Source organism: Rhinolophus ferrumequinum, chromosome 14, assembly GCF_004115265.2.
Source record: "Rhinolophus ferrumequinum isolate MPI-CBG mRhiFer1 chromosome 14, mRhiFer1_v1.p, whole genome shotgun sequence".
In the NCBI taxonomy this organism is placed as follows: domain Eukaryota; kingdom Metazoa; phylum Chordata; class Mammalia; order Chiroptera; family Rhinolophidae; genus Rhinolophus; species Rhinolophus ferrumequinum.
The window spans coordinates 45,497,841-45,524,794 of NC_046297.1; the positions used below are offsets into that span (position 1 = coordinate 45,497,841).

The 26,954-nt window shown below is 42.1% G+C and overlaps 1 protein-coding gene across 2 annotated transcripts in view; it reads right to left on the reverse strand.

Moving 5' to 3' along the window:
• Window positions 1-5,430: 5,430 nt before the first annotated feature.
• DPYS (dihydropyrimidinase) overlaps window positions 5,431-26,954 on the reverse strand; it is a 92,610-nt gene continuing 71,086 nt past the window's right edge. Inside the window, exons 9-10 of one of the 2 annotated variants that reach the window (XM_033126837.1) lie at window positions 22,011-22,141; window positions 5,431-6,121 (exon numbers count right to left, since the gene is read on the reverse strand). In XM_033126837.1, the coding sequence (XP_032982728.1) occupies window positions 22,037-22,141 (105 nt within the window). In that variant the 3' untranslated portion in view covers window positions 5,431-6,121; window positions 22,011-22,036. Of the gene's footprint in view, window positions 6,122-20,427; window positions 21,357-22,010; window positions 22,142-26,954 lie in introns of those variants that run through there. The other variant, XM_033126838.1, reaches the window with a different exon arrangement.

Sequence of the window (26,954 nt, forward strand, 5' to 3'; positions counted from 1 at the left end):
GGCATCATAAATTTGACAATTTGAACCAGTAATGAACATGATGTGGCACCCAATATTATTTTATCATTACATTATTTCCATTTGGGGGATGGGATATCACATTTTTTAAAAATAGAATTTAACTTCGACTATGACAGTCACATGGTATAGTAGAAAGAACATATTTTTGGAATGAGGAAGGCTGGATTCAAATTCTAGTTCTGCTAATTATTAGTGATGTCAGCTTAGGCAACTTAGCTCTCATCTCTCTGAGCCTCAGTTTTCTTATTTATAAAATGGGACTTAAAATAGTAGTCTGATGGTATCTTTTTGAGAATTGAGATTACACATAAAATGTCTCCCCAAATTAGATAAATAGGTTAGCTCTTTCTTCTTTTTCCTCTCCCACTGTTTCCTGCATAACCCCACTTTCTTCAACTTTTGACAGTAGGGTCTGATACAAAAAGAGTAGAAACAAAAAAGAGAATTTCAACCAGGCTTGATATGCACAGCACGGATTGATGAACTTTTTCTGTGAAAAGACAGATAGTAATTATTTTTTTTAATTAAAGTTTATTGGGGTGACAATTGTTAGTAATTATTTTAGGCTTAGCAGCCACATGGTCTCTGCTGGAACTGCTCCCATCTACCACTGTAGCAAGAAAGTAGCCATAAGCAGTAAGTAAATGAATGAGCATGACTGCATTTCAGTAGAACTTCATTTGGAAAAACAAGTGGCAAGCTGAATTTGGCCTGCCTGATAATGCAGGAAGTCTTTTTAGAAATCCATGAGTTGATTCAGAACATGATGTAATGGGGACTCAAAGTCAGAAAAAAAGTGGGTTCAAAATTCCTCTTTACCACCAACTAGCTGGATGACTTTGCAAAAGTCACTTCATCTTTCTGAGCTTAATTTTCTCATCTATAAACATGAAGAAAACTGGAACACAGAATCTCTGAGGAAGCTGCCATCTCTGAAATTCTATGATTCTTTGGGAGACTGCATTCTCTTGGAGACAATTCCCAACAGGATGTCACCCAAGTTTCAGCACTTGATTTGTTTGTTCTTTCATGGTTGATCAATGAATCATAAAAAACAACAGAAGCTCTTGGCTCATAAGTATGATTTATTTGATGAAAAAGGGAAAAGATAAGATTTGGTCAAAATAAATGTTATTTTCTCCACAGACACAATGAAGCAATCAGAATACTTATTAAATTCTAAATGTCATAGGTAATTTCATAAGGTTTAAAGTCAGGTTGCAATGTCAGTGGCTGAAGACCTGAAAATTGAAAGTCTTGCATTTTCAAAGGGAGCCGTGCACTCCCACTAAATGTGATATATTAATTAAGGAGTGAAAGAAATTGATCAAAATTGTTTTCCGAAAGGGAACCATTGTGGAAGCATGTCTGCACTGAGACAAGAAGGATGCTATGTCTTGCAAGTGGCAATGCTAATACATACAAGAAAATAAATGATACATTGTTTTCAAACATGAGGTAACGAAAGAAAAGTGTTGAATTAGAAAGGAGAAGAACTGACTTCTAATTCTGGCTCTGCTACTAACTTGCATAGCCAAGGCACTTCCTCTCTGGACACAATTCAGTCTTTCCTAGAAAACATCATAATAGCTATTATGTATTTACTGAGTGCTTACTGGGTACCAGAGACTGTTTTTGGTGTATAATTTCCATTAATCTTCACCAAAATCTCATGACATGACGGAGGTTCTGCTGCTATTGCTGTTGTACAGATGAGGACCGAGAGGCACTGAGAGGCTAAGTACATTGCGCACAGTGCGCTCTGGAAACAATATTCGAACATAGTTACTCTCTACTGCGCTGCCTCCCAGAGCATGCTTTGCATGTCATTTCCCAGCTCAGAGATCTGGACCCACCCGTCCTGGTGAGTTAGCATTGCCCTCAGCAGGCATTCAAGCTCCCCTCCAATCTGATCCCAGACTATTTCCTCACTTTATTCCTTACTCTTCCTCTGCCTAAACTCTCCCTTTAGTCAAAAAGCTCTTTCCAGCTGAGCCCGGCAAGAGTCACCTGCGTTCTCCTTCACACCCTTGCTTTCCTGGGCCTCCCATCTGTGAGGCGCTCCCCGTCTTCTCTCCCCATTCACCTCCTCCCGCCCTTCACGGCCCTATCCGAGTCCAGCCTCCTCAGAAAGTGAGCACAGTGGGGAGAGCACGGGTGGGCGTTACATGAATGGGGCCTCGTCCTGGCTCTGTCACAGCCTCCCTGTGGGAATTGGAAGGTAGCATTTAAACTCTCCAGGCCTCAATTTCTTGATCAACTGAGTGTTGGGCTCCATCTGAGACTTTCAAACGTATTAACTATTGTTCTTTCAAGCAGCAGACCCCTTCTTCTATTTCAGTCTTTAGCTCACCACTTCCCAACCCGGCAAAGACACAGTCGCTCTGCTTGACATAAAGGTAGGTGGCTTGGAGCCTGCTTTCCCAACTCTTGTCCACCTTGGCAATTCCTGGGGCACCTGAGGGATCTGCAGAACAAAGCAGGAAGACGTCAGGCTAACTTCACTCACTCATACACAACCTCCATAATGTTTTATCACATCGGCATAGGTCAAGCCCTATCATTTACTTAACCGTTCTTTAAATGAATTCAGCATTTTTACTTAAATAAGGTCATTTTAAAAGGAAACTTGATAACATCATTGTAAACAGAAGAACAGTATCACCTTCCATAAATAAAAATAATATACATGTATACATACACATATCTACATTATTTATTATATATCCATATTACACACATATATAATATACACACAGTATATACATTTTACATGTGTAAACTATACATAACACACACACACAGGAAACAAAACATTATTACGTTATTAACTTCCAGCGAGATATTTGCCTGCCAAAGCCAGCAGCCTACTCTCTCTGTGCTAAACTGCTGCAGAAGCCACACCTAGGCATTGTCCCACTGAGGGGTGAAGGACAAGGGTATTGACACACCGCGTCCTACCAGTTTCTGATTCTGGGCTGCTGCTGCTTCGGGGTGATATTCATTTCCTGGCACGTCTGGCTTTCCTCAGTTCTGAAAAAAGTCCCCAGGCAAAGAGATGCAGAAACTGGCAGTTGGGAGTCAGTAGGGTGCACTCAGGTGGTAAGACCCAGTGGGGACCCCTCCAGCAACCCCAATACCTCCATTTCCCCCTCAGTAAAATCAGAAAGGGCCGCATTCCTTGACCACCGAGGTTTCTGCTGACATTCACGTCCTGCCATTGTCACAACGTGGTTCTTGCCTATAAGGCATTCAGAACCCTTGGCTCTCAGTCCTGATTCCTTTTCTAAAGAAAAAAAAATGCCTACTCCTGCTACAGGGATATTTATACAACTAGAAAATAGTTTTGCTGAAAAATTGTCCTAATTCTCCACGTTATCTACACTAGAATCATTCCTCACTATACTTTCGAGTGCAAAAATATCACGGGAGCATTAATGCAGCTTAAACAAATGATTTCTCTTTGAGCCTCTGCATCACTCAGCCATGAAATCCTAGACACCTTCCAGAAAGCTGTGGCCCACAACACCCTGAGCCCACTCAGAACACTATTTATAAGAATGCTCTGTGTGCAGTAGTCTTCAGAGGTGTTTTTCTTCTTCTCAAATGTTCTTGAGGCTATGTAGATGGCATTTATGCAATTCAGAGAAAGGTGCCTCAACAGGGTTAGTCAGCAGGAAGTCTTCTGATGAAGCTTCTGTGATCTCGTTAAAAATAGGAAAGAGGATGTTTTGCATAAGTCATCACCATTGTGCAGTACGGAGAACTGACCTCTTTTTTCTTGGTTTCCACATCCTGTTACTTTGTCTAAAAACAGATGAAAACTCTGTCCCTGAATTTTTGGTCAAGCCCTCTTTTTCTGTGAACTGGGCTTTCTGGTTCTGCTTGTCGCCGGGTTCCTTGGCTTCTTTACCCGCCTGACATTTACAGTCTCAAATCTTGGCCCCCGGCTCAGGGCCTTTCCCTTTCTTCCTCTCTTCCAGGGGTGGCAAACTCCAGGGACCATGTAGTTAATATAAATTGTGAAGCTGGCTCGGTAGAGGGGGCCACACATCCTGTGCACACCCCATCTGAAGGGAGGGCAGCTCTACTCAGTTTCTCACAGATCGACTGACTTCTCCCAGAGCAGCCAGGCACCCAGATTTTTATGGGAACTTGCCTAATCTTTAAATGTTAGAGATAAATACCAGTATTAATTTTAAAAAGTAGAGTAGCTGTCAAACCATGAGCTTGCGGTGTGTAGCCTCTTCCCGTTTGGGAAATGTGTGTGTTACCAGTTATAAAGTGGGGTTCTACAAAATCTGCATCCTTAGGTCTCAGCCTTCCCTCTTTTTCCAGTTCTTGACTTCTAATTTGGAAAGAGTACAGGATTAGGACTTTGGCTCTGCCTTTTGTAAGCCATGGAACTGTGGTTGAGTGGCTTCACCTCTCAGGGCCTCCGTTCCTCTGCTGTAAAACGTGGCACTTAGAGTCAGTGATTTTGAAGGCTCTACGAAGCCCCATTAGCCTGTGCATCTGACAGATCTTCATCCTCATTCCCCCCTTTCTTTATGTCAAAGATTAGTTCCCCACCACAGTCAGTGACCCAAACAAACATTTTCAGATTTTCGCAGCTTAGGAGTCAGCTTTATTTGTAAGTCTGCTTCTAGTCAATACCCACCCAATTCTGTTGCTACAGCATCTCTTAACTCTCCCCTTTTTCCAGTGTTGACTGTTCCCATCATTTCCTTACCAAACTGTTAGGCAGAAGGCAGGCATGAGCAACAGGAGGGGTGGGTGATAATGTAATGGCGCCTTGCAAGGCCCAGGTCCACTCCCCAGGGACCACCCAGGTCCAACTTCTAGGGACTCATTTTTGGTTAGAACATCCTGATAAGAGGGAATTAAAATCCATCCAGAATTACCTGGTTTTTGACACCTGCACAGAATGTTAAAGCTTACCCTTTGTTCAACCTTTAGATTAATTATAATATAGTTACAATAAATTGGCATTGTGGTTTTAACCGCCCCTCCCCCCTGCGGGATTTTCTCTGTGCATTATGGGTAAGGGCCTGAGCAGAAAGGAATGGGTTATATAACCCACACACGTCAATCAAATGACCCATGTCTATCTGTCACACATGCGGAGCTGGCTCAGAGGCAACAAACCCTTCTGCGCCATTGTTTCTCTTGACTTGGCATGTTCTTCCCTTAGAACGTATCTTAATAAACTTTCCTTACTCTACATCTTCATGTTGGCTGATCTGTAATTCTTTACTGTGTGGGCAAAAGGACCGAGCTGTTCTTCCAATAACAAAACCACTGCGTTTGCTTCCACACCTATTTTAGCATCCCCATTGCCTCCCAGCGCTAGAACTCCTTCTCCAAAAACAACAGCAACAACAACAAAAAATTATAAGAGCACTTTATTCAGAGCTTTTCCTTGGAAGAGAATTTACAATGGTCATTTATAATTCCCGTTACTTATTACATCCAACACCCAGTTGCCTGCTGCACTTGGAAGTTAATGAGTTAACTCAGATGGTCATATTTAATTTACTCATTGGGCCTGAAGGGAGGGTCCAGTGGTGTGTGGCACGGTCAGAGGGCTCTCAAATAGTCTCATCAGGATCTCAGGCGTTTGTGCTCCAGGAGGAGCTGTAAATACTTAGGTAGTATCTCCAATATAAGGGTCTAATGCCTCATGGATAATAATGTTATCACCATCAGTTGAGGGAGAACTCCATTTTTTCCTCACATCCAAAAGTACAGAAAGTGTTATCATCCAAGAAACAAACTGAGAAATTTTCCATTTATTCATGGACGCATTGAACCCTGCAGGCAGGACAAAATTCTAGAGATTCAAAAACCTCTCACGTTTGTCTAATTTTCCAGTTGGTGAATGGATGTAGTATTGGTTTCCTAGGACTGCTATAGCTAATTACCACAAACTAGGTGCCTTAAAACAATAGAAATGTATGTTCTCACAGTATTGGAAGGTAGGGAAGGATCCTTCCCTGTCTCTCCACCTTCTGGTGATTGCTGGCAATCCTTTGAATTCTGTGGTTTATGGCAGCATAACTCCAATTCCTGCCTTCATCTTCACATGACAGTCTTCCTTCTATAAGAACAGTGGTTGGATTAGGGCTCACCCTAATTCAGTATGACCTCACCTTTACTTTATTACATATGCAAAGACACTATTTCCAAATAAGGTCATATTCACTGGTACAAGGGATTAGGACTTGAACATTTTTTTTGGGGGGGGTGCGGGGGGAGACATAATTCAACCCAGTATAGTGAACAACCAGCAAAGACTTTCCCCTACATGAATTACCGCTGTACAGTAGGCAAACCCAACTCTTTAGAAAATATCTTTACAAGTTGGTCATAGTATAGCTGCACAGTTAGGATGAACTTTACGTATGTTCTGGTGCACCTTAGCTCTAACTGCAGGCATGAAAAGAGCAGGAGAAATCAAAAGTGAATTTTTGATGAACAGTCGGAGGAAAGTTGTTCTAAGGAATGTGGAATTATACCTTAGCCACAATAAATGATCTGCTAGTGGAAATGTAATGGCTGTGTGCGATGTCAGAGGGATAGTGGATGAGGGGAGAGGGGTTGACACAGTGTGTGGGATATAAATGATAAACATCTAAGTATTACTTTGTTTTGTGCACCTGAAACTAATAAATAAATAAATGATCTGCTACGTTGGAGACTCACTGAGCTTTGAGGAAAGGATCTAGAGGGAAGACCTCAGCAATATAGTGATCTGAGCCATGAGATGCCTTATAAGTGAGAGATACCAAATGCGGGAATCAATATGGCGTTTTATTGGAAGGCAAGGAATGGTGGTGAAGGGCCCCAAGTGATGGACAGGACTGGCTGCCGGACCAAGGATGGGACTATTTATTCTGGCTACAAGGGGAAATTATGTGGCAGACAGTTCTGTCAGCCGGTGTGAACATCCACCTTGAAAAGTACAGATGAGACGCTCCTCAGCTGGCGTCAGTGGGCTCCATCTGAGTGTTTTCTAAAAGTCTCACAAGTTTATAGCTGAGAAAGAGACTATGGTCAAGAGACACTCTAGGCGTGGGACAAGATACATTCTAAGAACGGGTCAGATAGGTCTTATGTCATTAAAGTGATGAAACCCATGTTGGGAGACTGAAAAACGCAAATGGACCAGTCTGATAAAAATAACACAGTGCAACAAGATGAAATATGCATCGTAACTCTTGTGCCTACATTTTCTTGAGATGGTGTTTAGATCTTCTTCAGTGTTGAGGGCGAGACTGCTGATCATCTGAACATGACAGTGACCATCAAGGGGTAAAGTCTACAGAAGTTGGTGAAAGTCTGAGACATTATTTTTGGAGCCAAATCCTTCTCCTGGAGCCTCCTCCCAGGGCTGGCTTACAATATTCATGGAGAAAAAAGTTGTGGAAAGAGTCAGTGAAAACAGCTGACAGGGAAACTTGTTTCTTGGCAAGGAAGTTGTGCAGAAATGTTATATTTCTAGTTGAAAACAATCAAGCCATAATGTGTTTAAATGCATTTTTAAAGTTAATTTCTGAGAAGGCAATGTTCTCTTAATGAAAGACATTCTGTATCAGGACAGGATGCAAACACGGCTGGGAACTGAATAAGGTACAGTACGGCAATGCCTGGTGACTACAAACAGGTTGGGTATGCCATAATGAAGGAACAAGTTGCCACGGAAACAAGCCACTAAAGGAAACACAGCCATCCTCAGAGCATACACAATATGAAGAAGAGGGAAGGGGTCAGACACGTGCTAGACGGTCAGGAGATCTCAGAAGGGATAGTGAGGGTGGTATCCACATTGGCTATCTGGCACTAGGAAGAAAGCCAAAGGCTGTCAAAAGCCAACAAAAAGGGGAATAAAATTCAAAGTGTGTTCGGTATTTTGAATCATGTGTTGGTTCATTCCAGCAAACACTGATTACTTCCTGAACGCCAGGCAGTAAGGCTACAGAGAGGAATGAGACATGGTTCCAGGTCTCCAGGAGCCCACCGTCCTTTATGGCTGTCTGGAGTAGCAAGACCTGAACACAATCCTTGTGTCTCACTTCTGGAAATCAACTCCACTCCCTTTGCCCTGCCTCTCTGGTCCTATTCCAGGGGGCCTGCCAGCTTTCCTTCTTGGTGGAGTAGCATCCTTGCCACCCTGCTTAGGATTCCAGCTCCTTCCAAACTGGTCTTGGCCTCCAACCCCATCCCTGTGGTGGGTCCTTACACCTGCTGGCAGCCTCCTCTGCCCAGATATCTGCATGTTTGTTCTGACCTCCCTCCACGGCCTGCTGCTGGGCTCTCTCCAAACTTGCCTAGAATGTCCAACTCATTTCACTGTCCTGGTCCTCCTGGCCCAGCGCATCTTCTCCGCAGGTTCTTGAGCGCAGTGCTAACCTTGGCTGGCATGTGTTCCTGGCTCTGGATTTTGCATGTGACCTTCAATAGGGATGGTACAGTGACTCACAGACAACACATCATTAGCTTTTTCCCAACCCTATTTCTCAGCATACCATGGAACAAAGCCTCCAGCTTCCTCCTGGGGAGCCTGGCAACACCTCCTTCTCCTCGGTCACCAGGGCTGAACTTCCTGTTCAGGTCCCAGTTATTCTCTCCATTTCTTGGCATTCTCCCTGCAAAACTGCCCTTCTGTTATTACTGTGATCTCACCAATCTATTTTTAAATCTCCCGTGGCCTTTACAATCTCTCTGGTTCTCAATCTTTTTTTTTTTCTTTTTCCCACAAACTAACTTCCCAGAGTAACTTTTTTTGAGTATGACATTGATGTAATTATATTCTACTCATTACATGCATATTGTTTTATTGTCCACAAACTTTATTTGGTTCTTTTGACAATGCAGTAAAGTAAGTAGGGTGGCTAGTATCATTCCCATTTCATGGATCAAGAAATTGGGATTCAGAGAGGTTCTGTGACTTTCCCCAGGCCACACACTGAGAAGTGATGAAAGCCCTCTTCTCATGCCAGCTCTGGGCTCCTTGCCTGTCATGTGTCCTTTGGTGCATGAGGCACTGCCTTTTGGGCTTCTGAGTCTTTGCCCACACCATGCCTCACTCTTATTCTAAGGGTGCTTCCTTTTTAGTGTAAAGCCAGTGTCCTTCAAAGAATTTCAATAAACAGAAACACTAACTCATTCTTTCATTTTCCCTTTCCCATTGGATCCAGTGGCATAATTGTAGATTCTAGGATCCTACAATTAAGATTCAGGAAGCTGCATTTTTCCTTTGTTGCTGAAAGAGAGAGAGAGAGAGAGAGAGAGAGAGAGAGAGAGAGAGAGAGAGAGAGAGAGAGAGAGAGAGAGAGAGAGAAAAGAACAGAAGAGAAAAGAAAAGAAGGAAAGGAAAGGATGAAAAATAAAACACAACAAGAAAATCCTTTTTTCAGGAACTCTTGAAATCTCAGCCCTTCCTGCCTAGTACACATGCGTACTCTCCCAAGAAACCTGGTAACTTTTAGACTCCTTTCCCTGTAACCTTTTTATCATGAGCTCTCTGAGGGCTGTGTCTGCATCTTCTTGATGTTCAGTAAAACATGGCAAAGCCAGTAAATATTGATTGGCAGGGGTGCCGCGTGGTTTTTAGAATGGAGAAAACAAGCTGCCAAGACTAGAGAATTATTTACAGTGAGTTGCCCATAAGATGTAAAGTAACTCAGAATATTGTAAACCACTTAAGAAAAGAACACAAACCTTGGGAAAGTGGGGGAGTGGAGAACAAACAACTCTCATGACGTCTGTCTGTAGTGCTGAGAGGAGCCTAGAAAGCTCCAGGCGTGTGGGAAAGTCAGGAGCGGCTGAAATCAGCGTGCGCCCCGCCCACCGCCCGGCAGTTCTTGCAGCCGCATCCTCACCGCTGCGCAGCTCAGGAGGGGCCACAGCTACCAGGCCCGAGTTGGTGACAGGCCCAGTCAGATCTTGCTGGACAGACACAAACACGAGGTGTGTGGGAGGCGGCTCTGACTGGCGTGTTTTCCTGCAGTCCCTTTGCAGGGGCCTGCAGTGACTCAGGGAAATGGCGCTGGCTGGAAAGCGTGCAGTCACTGTCATTTACCTATAGCTCACTCCTTTCCAGCTTCCTGCTGGTTGCTTCGTGTGCATCCATCTCATCTGAACCTCACAACAAACTTCTGATGGTGCTACTGCCCCCACTGACCAGTAAAGAGGAACCTGAGGCTCGGAGAGGTTAAGTCCACGGTCTGCTGGGTAGAGAATACTGGTGGCTGGGCTCCAAAACCTGTACCCTTTACCCCCTCTAAAAAATGCGCTCTCTTACCTCTTTCCGGCATCTGATAAGTTTCAAACCAATTTTATAGACTTTATTTTCTCATGTGTGCCTCACAATAAGCCTATGACTAGACTGGGTAGATGTTATCATTTCTAGTGCAGGAAATTGAAGCTAAGAGAGGTTAAGTGACCTGCCTGAGGCCACACAGCTTAGAAAGGGGCAGAGGACGGTGAACAGCATAGGCCCTTGGACATGATCTCGGGAGCCTGTTGACCACAGATCTCTGTGGTCACGTCTCATGACCGTGAACAAAGTCACTTGTTGGAGGTCCCATCCCACAGAGTTTCAGTGTGAGGAATGGGTGGAGTGTACAAGTAGGTGACCTCACTGGCAGTAAAGGTGGAGCCTGCAAGGTACAATGACTGGCACAGAGAGGTGATCCAGACGCTCTCATTCGATTAACAAATGAATGTGAGTCAAGAAAATGCTGTTATAATAACTCGACATAACAAAACTGTTTCCATAACCAGCTCGGGTTCTGATGGTGTTTTCACCGTGACAATTGCTGAGTCCTAGTCTCTGCCCATTTCACAGTCCCTCTCTGATCATCAGGAGGACTTGGTTTTTTTAATTTGGGAAGAGAGCTGAGAGGCACTGCAGCTGGCCGTGTGAACATGTTTTGTTGTCATTAGGAGATACTCACTTTTCAACTCCCCTCTCGCCATCTTTCTTTCAAACTTTCCAACCACTTAAACTCCCAAATCCCTCACATTAACCAACTTATTTGAAAATAGTTACGTGGGCCTTTTAATTTTTTTAAGTTTTGGATTTTTTTCCTTGTGGTAAAATACACATACAACATAAAATTTACCGGTATAACCATTTTAAAGTAGCTTTTCACACATTCACAATGTTCTGCAACCTTCACCACTCTCTAATTTCCAAACACTTTTTATTATCTCACAAAGAAATCTCATACCCATTAAGCAGTCACTCCCCATTTCTCTCTTCCCTGAGCCCCTGGCAACTACCAATCTGCTGTCTGTCTCTATGGGTTTACCTATTCTGGATAGTTCATATAACTGAAATCATACAACACATGGTCTTGTGTCTGGCTTCTTTTGCTTAGCATGTTTCCAAGGTTCATTCGTATTGTAGTATGTATCAGTACTCCAATTCCTTTTCACAGTTAAATAATATTCCATTATATGGATGTACAGGAATCCCCCGCTTCTTGAAAGTTCGCGTTAGGCCACTTCACTTTTAAAAAAGACCTCCATGAGTACCTGTTTTCACTAACCAAAAGAAAACTGAAGAGGATTTTTGCTTTTACAAAAAAAAAGTGATGAGCAAAAATCGCATTCAGCGTTGTTTGCAGTGAGCTATTGTAGAGGCAACACGCACTTTCAGCAGCAAGGCTGGCACTGCTTTTACTGTATGTTAGTACTTTTCTGGGTTTGATGCGTTATTTGGTATAATTCGGTAGGGTTTTTTCGAGTCTGGGAACACTCAAAAGATTTTCCATATAAATTAATGGTCATTGCTTCTTCACTCTATGCCATTCAAGCTTACGAAAATTTTCATAGGAACGCTCCACTTTTGGATAGCAGGGGAAACGGATCACAATTTATTTTGCATTCAACGGCTGGTGGACGTTCGAGTTGTTTCCACCTTTTGGTTATTATGAATAATGCTACTATAAATATCTGTGTATAAATTTTTGTTTGAACATCTATTGTCAGTTATATGAAAAATAATCACCGTGACCAATACAAGTATTCCTTCTGGATGTGGGGTTGACTATAACTGCAATGTGACACAAGAGCTGCAGGAGCTACAAGAAACTTTAGCAGGGAGGGCAGAGGAAAAGAGGTGAGCAAAGATGACCCAGAAGAGGTCACTGGAGTTACAGAGGGACCTTTGGTTGGTATCCTTCCTCTCTGCTCCAAAGCAGCCTGCCACTGCCACAGTCCTTACCACCCTGTACTGAAACCACTGATTTCCTCGTCTGTCTAGTCTTAGGGACTTTGAGCTGGTACTTCATTGCTATATTCCTGGCACCTAGCTCAGTGCCTGGCACATGTCATCAAAAGACACCAAAGCTTTCTGCAGTTAGAGGACTGAATGTATTCTCTCCTATTTTATAGCTCAAGCCACAGAGGAGAGCTTTGGACCATGAGCCCAGAGGCTGGTGTTCCAGTCTGCCCTTCCTGTGACCTTGATTTCTTCCCCATTCTCTGTTCCTCATTTTCCTTATTTGAATAAAAGACCCGGAGCTCTTCCCTGGTGAGGTTTAAGAAAAAGAATCTCTCTCTCTCTTTCTCTCTCTCTCCCGCCCCATCCTCTCTCCCTGTCTCCGTCTCCCTCTCTCTTCTCTTTCCCTCACCAGCTACTTCAAACTTCATTACCTTACTCACACTTCCAGGCCCTTGCCCTCTGCATCCGCAGCCACACATACTTCTCTGCAGGAAGACTCTTCCTGCTCTCCTTTGCCTGGTTATCTTCTAGTCATTCTTCAGGTCTCACCTCCTCTGGAAAGTCCTCCCCGACCATTCCCCAAATCATCAAATCTTTTCTCCCAGGTTTTCATTTTATTGTATAGCTCTTCTTTGTAGCACTTGAAGTAGTTACACATTTAGGCAGGTTTGTGATTATTTGATAAATACCTGTTTTTCCCAGGCAGGTAGGGATCACATCAACTTTTGTTCACAATTTTGTCTCTGGTGCCAATACCTGGCACACAATAAGCATTCAATAAACATTGGCTGTACAAGGGCATGACTAGTAGGGAATAGTGGAGCCAGGGGTGGAGCCCAGGGCCCCATCGCCTCTGGGCTTCCATTTCCTCATCTCTTCTATGTGGGGCTCAAAGACATTTTTGGCCTCAAATCTATGATCCTCTCACTTCCTGTGTGAATGAAATTTAAGTTGATCCATATTTGAATGTAAAGAAGACTTCATCCAGCAAATCACTCTCTCTCTCTCCTAACACAAGTTTGAGGCATAAACACCCACGATTTAAGCTTGGTTTCTATGAAAATAAAATTTTGAAACATTTGTGACTTGGGAAGAATTAGTTGCAGAAATATTTTAATTCCATCTACTACTGACATCTCATTCCTCGGTAATTAACACAATACTATATTTTATGAGACTGAAAGACTTATGTTTAGTTGGTTCATGAGATTTGAAAAGAAAACGGCAAGGTTTTTTTTCTCTAGTGGTTTCACAGTTGACTGGGGCAAGAGGATGTGCTTTCCTGCACCTAGGAGGGAAATAATGTGATAATTTTTAAATCAAGGAAACAATAAAAGTAAATAGGAAGATAATAGTCAATCAATCACCCTAGAACCTCTTTTGCAGAAAGGTTTGTTGTGTCTTTTGGCTTGAGTTTTAATTTTGTAATTGCACTGATGAGCAACAATGGCCATAAACTGTGACCCAGAGGGGACTGACCGTTCCTAAGATGGTGTTAGATGACTTCATGCTGCCTCCACATAGACGAATACAGCAGACCAGCACAAAGGAATGCCAGTAGCTGACGTTGATGGAGGGCTTACTTTGTGCTCAGCACAGTGTTAAGTACTTATGCCTTATCCCATTTATCTCTCCCCCAAACCCTAGGTGGTATTTTTATTCTCCCATTTTACAGATGGAACATATGAGGGTGGGAGAGTTTAAGTAATTTGCCCAAGTTACAAAGGTGGTGACAGAAGCAAGTTTTGAATCCAGTCAATTTGACTCCAGAGTCCCTGCTCTTGAGTGCCTCCCCACACAGTCAATGACACCTCCTTCATGAGAAAATGAAGACATGGGGGTTTAGAGCAGAGCTGTGACTTGCAGGAGCCACACAAGCAAATGGTGCAGAGCTGGGCTGACATCGGGTTTCTGGAGTCAACCCCACTCTGCATCATGCAGGGTGTTCCATGGCAAGAGGCACTGATGGATGTGAAAAAGCCCTGGATTAGACTTGACACTGCTTCAAGTTCATTTCCTCGATGGCTGGAGGGGCCAGCTGCGACCAGGCTCCCACTGGTCCCTGGCACTGACTCAGCAGCAGAGGGTCACACACCTAGAGAATCAGCCGACTCAGAAGCCATTTGCCTCTGAGTCAATCCCACCCACCACTCACCAGTCCATAGTTCCAACCTGAGTTCTTGACTTAAGATGCAAGGGGGAAAACAACAAATCTGGATTCAATTCTCTTAAATAAAATGCATACAAGGAAGACAACTCATGCTTCAGGCTCCTCTAAGAGAAGCATCCTTACCTGAATGCCAGATTTCTTAGAAAGAATTGAATCAATTCCATGAGAACTGACATCGATTTCAGAAAATCCTGTCTTCTGCTCTTCCTGTGTTACAGAGATCACTAGTTAGAGAAAGTTTTCCAGCAAATCTGTTGAGACGAGGTGATGCACTTCCACTGGTATTGTCTTGGGTGGTTCAGAAACCGTTTCCTGAAAATCTCCATACGTCTTGGAGACCCTCTTCCAGGTCGTCCTTTACAATATCTGGGATCTGAGAAGTTACAGATAATGTACCTCTCTGTGCCTCAGTTTCACCATGTATAAAATGGGGGTCCTCACCTCCTGGTATTGTTGGAAGAATGACATGAACTAATTCTTGTAAAGTAGGTAGGGGCTTCATAGCGGTAAGCTCTTAATGACTCTTAGCTGCTCTGACTTTTTTTTCCTGTGCTCTAATGATCATCATTCAAGAGTGAGTGCTTTTGAAAGTCTTGAATTCACTAGAGTGATCAAGTGGAGTGACATGCACCAGAATTAACACCTGGGTCACCTGCTGACCAGCTAAGTGGCTTTGGGCGATTACTTAACGTCTCTTAGCCTTTGTTTTCTTGCCCAATCAGAATAATAATAGTACCTATCTCACAGGTACTATGAGAGCATTTAATGCTGCAGAGAGCATTAAATGAGTGTCTGTACAGAGCTTAACGCTAGTCCAGATACCTAATAAATGTTATATTAAGAATCTATTGAGCACATTTATAGGTTTCATTAAAGAAAATGGTGAAGGTTCTGTATTCTTGTGGAGCCTACATCCTGTTCTAAGCAATTCTTGGAAAGTCCTGTTAAAGCATCTTTACTGCAGCAGCTTGTTATGTAAACCCCCATTATCCCACAGAGCCACAATGGCCAGTCCCTGGTGAACCTCTATGGCTGATGACCCTGGCTGAAGCTGACCTGTACTTTTGTTGTACCATTCCCCTTCTTAAAGTGTATTTCTTTTGCTCTTCGGCCAGGCCTGGGTATCATCATAAAGCAATATTTAAAAATTTTTTCCTTCAGAAAACCTTTCCAAATTCAGACGTTTTCCTCTAAATCCTCTCAGCCATGATACATTATAGTAGTCCCCCTTTGTCCTTGGGAGATATGTTCCAAGAACCCCACTGGATGCCTGAAATGTCAGATAGTACTGAATCCTATACATGCTATGTTTTTTCCTATACACACACACCTATGACAATGTTTAATTTATAAATTAGGCACAGTAGGAGATTAACAACAGTAACTAATAATAAAATAGAACAATTATAACACTATACTGTAATAAAAGTTATGTGAATGTGGTGGCATTATTAAGTAAAATAAGGGTTACTTAAACATAAGCACTGCAGTAGTACAACAATTAATCTGATAACCAAGATGGTTGCCTAATGGGTGGGGATCGTATACAGCATGGAGATGATGGACAAAGGAATGATTCATGCCCAGGAAGGGCAGAGAAAGATGGTACACGATTTCATCAGGCCACTCAGATATTGCACAATCTACAACTTATGAATTGTTTATTTCTGGAATTTTTCATTTAGTATTTTTATTTCGCTGTTGACCGTGCATAACTGATACCACAGAAAGTGAAGCCATGGATGAGAGGGAGGGGCGGGGGTGTTCCTGTAATTTCAATTCACTAAGCCCATTATAAAGTTCTACCCTGTGTAAACCATTGTGCTGGTGTGGTTTGGGGCACAAGCTATTAAGAAATTGCCCCTGCCCTCAAGGAATTTACAATTATAATGCAGTTGAAACTATTTTGCGTAATAAATACCAGGGTGCCAAAAAAAAGTACACATTTTAAGAGATGTTATCTATGTATTATTTTTCAAAGTTGAATTGAATGAATTATGGTAGCAATGTGTAGTATGACATTCGCTCAAACTATGGCGTTAATCAAATAAATGCTAGCATCATTCATTGTATTACAATTTTAATAGTTTTTTTTTCCTTTCTTAAAATGTGTATACATTTTTTTTGGCACCCTCTGTATAATAGTTATTTTCCCATGTTAGATTATTTGTATAGGTGAGATAAAACACGGGCAAATATATTTCAAAACCGGTCATTTATATTTTTACAAAGTCTCCTGACACACTATGGATAGCTCCTAAAACAAATGCAGTCCTGACCCCTGAAGACAAACAATGATTTGCTCTACTGTTTATTTTCATTCATGAATTATTTCTCTCTATCATCATCATCATCATCATCTTCTATTCCTAAGATTAATTCACTCCTTCAAAAAGGTTTCATCAAGCACTTCTCTGTTCCATTCACTGCATTTGAGGGACAGTGGCAGCCAACAGGAAGGGGTGTGGTTCCATGTTCCATAAACAGTAGGTGTTTAATAAACAATAGGTCCACTGATTTTTATTTTTTAACCTGTCCACAGATATTCTCCAAAAAGAAGGAAAGGGAGAAAGTGGGTCTGACATAAAGAGATTGAATTAACCTATTTAGGTTTTCAGGGGGTAGATGGAAAAACAAGGAACGGAAGAAAGGAAAAGCTAGTGTGGGAGAAGGGCAATGAGAAGAGGACAAATCTGAACTTCCATTGGTGGAAAGCCAGAGGCTTTACAGGTATCATCTCAATGAATCCTTTCAATGAAACTCTCTGCAAAGGAAGTGTTGTTTAGAACCACTTTGTCAATAGAGAAACTGAGACTCAGGAAAGTCAAGAAGTATTGTGCGCAACTGGTTCCAAACCAGCTTTTGTGACTTTAAAGCCTGCGACAGGCCCCATGATCTTTTCCCTGTAGGATGCTGCCTCGTGTACAGTGCGCGAGCAGAGGGCAGAGAAAACACTGAGAGAAGAGGGTCCCAGGTGTAGCTGGCAGATGCTGATATGGGGACCTGCTGGACCTACAGGTGGCATTTGCGAGCCAGGCTCTACCCATTCCACATATTTCAGCTGGTGCTCCTGCTCAGACTGGTTGTATGGTGCCAGGCCCCTGGACCACTATGTCCACTGACCTCAGAGCTCTCTCTGGACCCACGCTACACTCTCATCCTACGCCTGCTCTCCCTCTGCCCTTCCAGTCTTGGCTTCCGTATTTCTGGAGCTGCCAAAGGAGCTGGCACTACCAAGCCTGGTGAGCTTCCCCACAGAAAGAGAAGAGTCAAGACTTCGGCAGTCTCTGGGTAGCACGCCATTTATTAACTCATCACATGGCTGTTTGCACAGTAATCTTCACTAGCATGTGCTGACCAGACAGTACGGGCCTAGTAACCCTACAGCACACTCATGGGTTAGGTTGATACTATTATCATTCTCGTCTTATAAATGAAGAAACTGAGGCTTAGGGACAGAGACCAATTAAACTGCACAACGAAAAGGAGCTCAGCCTCTTTAGCACTTGGGAAAATGTAAATTAAAACTCCAATAAGATGCCTTTTCTATTAAACAGATTGGCAAAAGTAATTAATTGGACAATAGCTAACGTTGATGAGAATGTGGAACAATGCAAGTCTTACACTGTATTATTGAGGGCATAACTTTCCACTTAGGAGAACAATTTGCCGGGAGCAAAGTAAGAGAAGAACGTGCACATTTTAGGACCCATCATTCTCACTCGTCTCTACTGAGGGCGGTTACCTTAGAGAGACTCTCATGGTGTATACAGGGAACCCTGTACAAAAATGCTTCCTGTAGCATTGTTTGTGACAACAGGACGATGCAAACAATCTAAATGCCTATCAACAGGAAAATACTAAGGAAATAGGTTGTGTATGGTTATAGGATGGAATGTTATGTAGCAATAACATGGTTAATGAGAGCGAGACCTATCAAAACATCTCGCAAACACCTTTACTGCAAAAAAGCAGGAATCAAAACAATACATACTAAACAGCAACAAACTAACAAAAAAACCAATGCACACTATATAATACTTTTATAAGATTTAACCACAGACAACATAGTGCTTAGACATATGTACATATATAGCAAAGGTTTAAAAGATGTCATGGGACTGAAACACCAGATTCAGGACACTGGTTCCCCTGGGGGAGGAAGAGGAAAAGAAAAAGGAGAAGACAATACGGCACTTCAACTGTATTGGTAAAGTTTTATTTCTTAAATGGGATGATAGGTACCTAGGTATGATTATGGTTTGTTTTGTTTTGTTTTTTTGCTTTTTGTATGTTGTAATAAGTTCACAATATATATTAATTTTAAAAATGACTCAAGGCCTCATAGCTGGTAAATAAAAGTTTAGAGCTCACACTTTTTTTCTTCCCAGTACGTCACACTGCCCATCAGAGGAAGGAGGCAAGGAAAGGTGAATGTAGAGAAGGAAAGCTACTCATTACCTCGATTCTTTGTGCAGACCTTGAAAATGCAATTGTCTTGTGACGAAGGGATTTTACTGTGTATATCAGTGGAAATCCCAAAAACATGGTAAAAATACTAATAGCTTGAGTCAGGTTTTCTAATCACCTTATATTGTTATTTAGAACTATGTTTCTGCAAAATATTTGCCACAAAGCCTAGTAAAAGCAGTAAAGAGGTCCATTTAATCATTTCAAATGACTTTGTTGATGCAGAATCTTATAGCTATTTCATTCTCCCAAATAGATCTGTCAAATTGGTAGTGAATCTGTATTCTTCATTTAAAACACCCTTACCACAAAATTTATTCCTAGTTTTGTTGAGAATGCTCACTAACTTCATCTATATCAATCTAGGAACTTAGAAGGAATTCTTTCACCTCCTCCTTTATTTAGAAATGAAATACCCATTGAATTCCTATCGATTGCCAGGCACTAAGCTAAACGCTAGGGAAATAACAGTGAACCAGACAGACCCTCCCCTGCATGAGCTTGCAGTTTGCTGGAGGAGACAGACAAGTAAAGCAGGTAATTATCATGCAGTAAGATATGGTAGGGTGATGGGGTACAGGGGGTGCCGTACTGTGGAGGAACATAAAAGTGGGACCTAACCCTGTCGTGTTGGATCTGGGAAGCCTCTGGGAGGGAGTGATATTTCAGTTAAATACTAAAGGATGAGTGAGACTTGGCTTCTAAAGAAGAAAGTGGCTTATTATTTTTTTCTCCAGAGGATTCAGTCATCTTACTGTGGAGTTTCTATTGTCAACCAAAGCGGAGGGGAAAACTAAAAGTCATAAAATATTTTACGGTGTCTCTTACCTGAGAAAAAAAGACCGGTGGTTCTTCTTTAGATGTAGTTCACTGTCCTGTTTTCTGTGTGTTCAATACAAATTACAATTGCGTAAACTGGATTCCTACTACCCTTTGTGAAATGTGTGAATATACCCCCATCTAAGTAAGTCAGGGGCAGATATACCTGCAATGAGAGCATAATTGCCCTGAGTTTCACTTGATCCACATTTTAAAAATCCCTCTTGACCTGGTTACCCAGGAGAAGAAATATAAGCTCAGCTTCTCTGCACACACAGAAGGATCCCAGTACAGACCAGGAAGCACAGAAAAGAGGATATCACGGCAACATCTTTCAGCCATGCTGATTCCATTTAATTCCTTCAAATCCTGCACTTGTCAGTGTGATTGGATAATTTGCCTTGGAGTTATATTAAGGTTGAATATCTAATTTGACGACATGGGGTTTGCTGAGGGACCTGATTTCCAGGAGTTGCTGAAGCAGATGTCACACAGGAAATTATGCTTTTGAATCACAACCAACCTCCCTGAATCCCAATCCTACTAGTTAGAAGACACATGTAATTCAGATAACAAGATATAAAATGAAGATTTAAATGTTTATTACTTATAATAGAACATAAAATTAGAGTTTGCTATTTTAAACAAATGTTGCCATTAAAAAAAAACTTTAACCAAAAGAGTGATTTTTAAAAATTCAAAGAAATCTAGCACAAGCAAAAATGACATTTTAAAGTATCATCAATGAATTTTCACAAAGACTTTCCATCACAATAATATTCATTTATATCCTCAATCTCACACAGCCGCAAAGTCACAGTGAGAACGACAGCAATTGCTTCTGAAAGGAAATCAAAGAGGCCTGGAGCGATTATTTTTCAAAAGGATCTTGGGGAATTGAAGTAAGGCCTGCTTCTCCATGGCTGACAACGTTTAACTGTGATGGGAACAGCAACATCTTTTTGTCTGACTTTGATTTTGCCCAGAATAAAAGGAACTCGGTGTAACATTCTAACAAACAGATGCAGAACTCAAGCCTAACCTTCAAGAAATGCTATCATCAAAGTAAACTCTAATCCTGCTCCTGCAAATGCTGTGAAAAGCATGTTAGAGCATTCGATAGAATTTCTTCCTCTTGCTAATCTTCCTTTGAATTTTTAACACAATTTTCCTGGTTTGCAAGAATAATTCCAATAGTCAGGAAATGACAAAGAAGCTGAAACTTGTGGCTATAGAATAAAGGCTCACAACTCTCACTAATGAAAGAAAGCACAGCACACAGTGCACAAAGCCTCGTTATTCAGGTCATGGAGTTTATGGAGGAAAACACAGGTTATTGTAATGTGAAAATGTGCAATGCCGAACGGGGTATGTATAACACGAGTCCTCTAACAAAGAGTGCCTCTAATTAACACAAGCATCTATCCATCATGTCAGCCTTTTATGTAAGCTTTTTGCAGATTATTCTGCAAACACCTGAAAATGTATCCCAAATTTAAAAAACCTTAGAGCCCAGTGACATTGCAAAACTGACAAAGCATATAGATTTCATGAAGTCAGTGGAAGTGAAGTTAGAGAGATGCTTAAATCACAACAAAGCCTCTGTCAAATAGGCATCTGGCGGAGCAGGACCAGAAAACACTTAAAAAGAAAAAGAAAAAGAAAATTAACAAGGAAGAAGATAACAGGTACTTCAAGAAAGAAAGATCTCTATGTCAAAATACTAAGAGAAAACTGATGAAGCACTCAAAAATGACCACATCTATAATATTATTCCAAAAATCAAGTGTGAAATAAAGTACACCAAATACTATCCAATAATTTTCCTGAAAAATTATCCCCCAAAAGCTACATTTGATTCATTTTTCATTCATTCTAAGTTCTAGAATACAGTTGCTTTTACAATATGAAAATTCATTTTTCCAGATAAATTCTTAATCAATTTATAAATTTTGACCATGAACTTGTACTCCCTGTTGTAAGCAGTGACAGCTTTCCTCGGTAACAGGTCTCTCTGTGTTTACCAGCCTATGGCCTCTTGCGCATATTTGATTCTCCAAGGCTCTTGCTGAATGTTTCCTAACATCTCAGAGAATAAATTTGGAGGTTCATCTAAGTGTTGTTCTGTGTCAAGAGGTCTTTTATCAGTCTTCCCTTAGCTACACTGTACTTGAGTCTTATGTCACTTAGAAGCCTTTGACCTTTACCCTGGACTCTTCAAATGCTTATAAAGAGAGAGATGCCATATTTATATGTTGCCATCAAGGAATACTTTCTTTGTCCATTATCCCTTACCAACAGCACCCAGATCAGGGGTGGGTCTATTTCCTGGTCCCAGCTGTAGAGTCTTCTTTTGTCCCTCTTGATTTCAGTGTGATGACTTCTCCCTTATAAGGTTCACGCTTCACAGGGGTAGGTGTGCAAGTCTGAAAAAGAACATTTCATTTTCCTCTTGTGGTTTGTTTATTGACTTCTTGAATTCAAAGCTAAGTGCCGCTTCCTTAATGAAGTGTTAGAGCAAAAAAGAATCTTGTGAATTTATCATGTGCTTCTCACCTCCTTGCCCTTCCCCAGAAATTCTCAGCAACGTCAGGTACCTACATTGCCCCACTCTGCTGGTGTTAATCTGTGTCAGACAAAGGCCCAGGGAAAACTTGTGAAGGATTATTCTTTCCATTATAACTTTCACTGGAGCCTGGGACATATCCTCACACCTTCAGAGTTCTATTACCATCTTGTCTTTTCAAACATTCTAGACATCTGTATTCCCAAAGTGCTTTGTTGTACCTTCCCTAAGACTCTCATCGTTTTGGTTCAGATTCTAGCAATCTTTTTTTCTTATTTGCCTGATTGCTGCTGTGTGTAACAGGCCTTCCACAGAATCTCACATCTCTAACCATTACTCTCTGGTGACTAGCTGTGCTGCAGAACTCTCCACTGGACTCAGGTAGAATTAATTCAGCGCCTGAAGAGAGTTTTGAAATCTGGACTTTATAAACAGAAGAATTCACGAGAAGCAACGAAACCATACTGTTTGTAAGCATGCACACAAATTCACTGAGAAGTCAAGAAGCAGCAAATCACAGTGATTAAGGGTGTGGGCTCTGGAACCAGGTTGCCAGGCTTCAGTTCCCTTAGTTGTAAACCTGGGGATAGTAACAGCACCTACCTCACAGGGTGGTTGTGAGGATTAAATGATGAGAGGATTAAATATGAACAAAGCATTTAGAATAATGCCTAACATGTAACAAGCTCTTTACAACTAAATAAACACACACACACACACACACACACACACAAACAAATTATCGTGGGTTTTATTTTGACCACCCAAACTAACATAGTGTAGTAATCAATAATGTGAGCTTTGGGGTAACACAGATCCCAGGCTGGTTTGAATTCTAGCCATGCCATTTACTAGGTGTAGGCAACTGGCGAGCTAATAAACCCCTCGGAGCCTACTCACTCATCTGTGAAATGGAAGGAATAAAACCCCTCTCCCAGATGCCTGTGATTTCCAGATACAAAGCACTTCCTTCCCTCATTCAATAGGTATTTAGTGAGCACACACAGCCCCAGACACAGAGGATAAAGCAAAGAAAAAGACAGAAACTGTCCCTCTAGCTTTGGAACTGGCAGCACAGCCTCAGGCACTCAGTCAGGGGGAGAGGACCCCTGCCCTCTGCTCGGGAGTCTGAGCTTCAGTCCACTTTCTGTGTCTGATTAGACACTTTGCAGAACTTCCACTCTTGTTCACTATCGACGCAGTCCTTTTCTTCACCGTGGAACCTGTCATCATCTTGAGGAACATTGATACCGAGAAATGAAGTGCCAGACTCCCATTTCTGTTCCCCAGCCCCTGGACATTGTGGTTACCTGGAACCAACCCACCCCTGAAACTTTAAACTCATTTGATACCCCACTCTATGACCACATCCTCGCTTTCAGGTCTTTGGTCTCTGTTTTTTCCTCTCTTGGTTTACTCTTCAAGCCAGCCTATGTGATGTATTTTTCAAACCTAGGGTGACCATATAATTTATCATCCAAACTAGGACATTTCTCAGAGTGTAAAGGGTACTAAATGTAATTAACAGGCATAATCCAGGACCGGCCAAGCAAACCAGGATATATTTTCACCTTCCTTCAACCCCACTCTTGCCTACAGTCTAAAGGGTCTTGCCTTTCTCTCTTTTCTTTTTGGTATTTGCGCTCAGCCAAAACCTGTGGCATATTACAGTTCAATCAACAGAGTTTTCTGCAGCCACTTTCTCAAGTACATGACGCAGACCAGGCAGCTCGGCGTCCAGCCTTTGTCTTTCTACCAGGGCCATGTCTTTGACCATGGGGAATGCCCACCCTCCTTTTTGCCTGAATATCTCCGATTTATCTTCTATTAATATAACTCTTCCCAGGCAGTCATCAGTCCGGGAAGCTTTAGCCCTCCCTGCCACCTCCACTATCCTACTTAACAACAGTTTTCCGTTAACTATCTGTTCACTTGTCTGTCTCCTCCAGCAGGCTCGGGGCCAGTGCACTGCTTTGTTTCTCCATAACAAGTACTCAATAAATAGTTGATTAAGTCCTACTAAGGATGTGATGGGGAGGAGATGCCCATCTGAGCTTTCTCTCCTCTTTGGATGGGTTGTCCAGGCCTGGGCTGACTCGTCAACTTTAGCTGTGCTTCACCATTCATGTGTTCTCCATGCCTCCTCACCTTCTCTTTGGCTGGCTGTTTCCTATAGGCACGTTATCTAAGAACCTCTTTTTGGCTACTTAGTCACCAAATTAGCAATGCCATCAGGTACCTCTTAGCCTGGCTGGGCACTTTGGTTACACTGCCCATCAAATGTCTCTGACCTGACTGGCCACGGCTCATCTGCACGTGGTCTTCTTCCTCTTCTGCCTCTGGGGCTCTAGGTGGGCGGGGGCTGGTTTCCTGCCAGAATGGCCACGGGACTCTTGCCCACACTGCAGCCTCAGAAATAAGCCAGCCCTCTCCAGGGAGTCTTCTGCTGTCCCATACTTCATAATCCTCCCCTTTGATAGATAAATTGACAGAAATCAAAGGCCATGTAACTTCTGGGCTCAAGCTTCCCAGTACTCTTAAACTTGTAATAGTCTCTTATCCTTACAGGTGGGTTACATAAGCTCTTTAATGCTAGACTCGCATCTTGTCCACCTTTGTACTGCCGATGCCCCGGCATTGCACTCGATGTATATTTTAGCACCTCAATAGATGTTCACCATGACAAAATGGAAAGGTGGCGGCCCTTGCTTGTGCTGCAGAATCTTAAGCCATCACTGCGTTACTCAGAAGTTCGGTTGCACATTTGTTTTCTAAATTGACTTAACCTGCAACTCTGAGGAAAAGTAGTCTTGCTACTTCTCTTCAGTGACAATGACAAATCTCCATCTGAAGTATAAAGAGCCAAGCGCTGTCATCAGCGCCAGCATCTGGCGGGACCAGTGCCTAGGTTATTCGTAGGTACTCGTAGGTTATTCAAGTGGTTGGAGCCAAAAGAAAGCAGGCTTCTTTCCCTGGTGTCCCAGTTGAGTACAGTAGTAACAGGGACTCCACTCCCTGTCTCCCAGCTAAATATATACCTAATCCTTAGAGGACATTGATGCAGCATAAAACATACTGAAAGACCAGGATGAAGCATCAGAGGGTTCTGGTAGAATAAAGTAAGTAGGTTGCCTTCTCTTCTTGCCTTCTCTTCTCCATGTTCTGGTTTTCTTCCTATTTCACTAGTCAGCTTTCTCAGGCTCCTTTGCTGGTTCCTTCGCTACTCTTCTCCTCAATCTTTGAAGGTTGATAGCCTCAGAGCTCTATCTCAAGTGCCCTTTCTTCTCTGTCTACAGTCTACTTGGTGGTCTCAGACTCATGGCTTTAAATCTATATGCCATAATTTCTAAATTTTATGCCCAGCAATGATCTCTCTTAATCTCCAGATTCCTTTATCCAACTGCCTAACTGACCTTATTACAGAGACGTGTTATAAGGATCTCAAACAGAACTATAACTTAAGCACCACAAACTGTAGTTGAAACAGAAATAGGATTTAAACTCTTTGAGTCCAATGATTGCGATCTTATTTATGCCTGTAACTCCAGGACCTAGATTACTGCCTGGTACTCAACAAACATCTGTTAAATGAAAGAAGATTTCTTGACTGTATGACTTCCCAGAACTTTTTATATGATATTGGGCAATAGAATCACCTGAGGGCAACATTATCTAAAATTATTTGACGGCTTTCTCAAGGAACACCTCAAGAGACTAATGTCCTAAGAATACACTTTTGAAAAGCTGGTCTGGGTTGTGGCATCTTTTCCCTCCAGTACAGACTGGTCAAAATTAGGTGATTTCACCCCACTAACAGTTCTCTCTATCTTGATGATATCACAATCAAATAAAATGGCTGTGGGTAAAGCAATGAGAGAAGCTCTCCTAAGTAATATAGGAAACACAGATGGCACCTTGCCTAGTAGGATGTCGTAGTTTACTTTGGTAAATGAGTTCAATATGTGTTCACAGTATTTAATAATGATTGTCATTGTGATGAGTTATAGAAAGACAATAGTGAGAATTATGTCGTAATATACAGTGCTACGAATAAATATTAATTGCAATCATTCTTATACCTGCGGAATTGCAGAAATGTACTTTTGGCTAGCTGAATAGTTGATAGGAAATGTAACTGCACCGTCTGCAGAGTGGAGTGCTGGGATGCGAGATTTTTCTGAGACTAGAAAGACTAACAGAGAAGAATCCTGGACCCCGAAGGAGGTATTGATACCATGCTGCCCACAGAGGCTCAGACACTAAAATATCAATAAAGACAACAGAATTTCCAAATACCAAACAGCAGACACTGGCCCAACAACAAACTGTCCAATAGAACAGTGACTTCCTGAGAATGAAATCCATACCTGCCTGGTGAACTTAGAGATACCCATTACACTTGAACTGAGCTCTCCAGGGACAGTGAATAACTAGGACATGAGTAACCCCTAGGTTCAACAGAGGCGGTCTATTAACAGTGAAAATGTGCATTTTGCTAATGTGTTGCAATCCACCAAATGTTTCCCTTTAATCCTTGAAATACCCTGTATGATATTTCTCCAAGACAATTGACAAAGCTGGACCCTCTCATTTCAGGGCTGGATCCTCTGGTAAGTTTGCCAGTCTGAAGGTAACTGAACCCTACGTGCAGGAGGGGAGACAGAAGAAGTGAT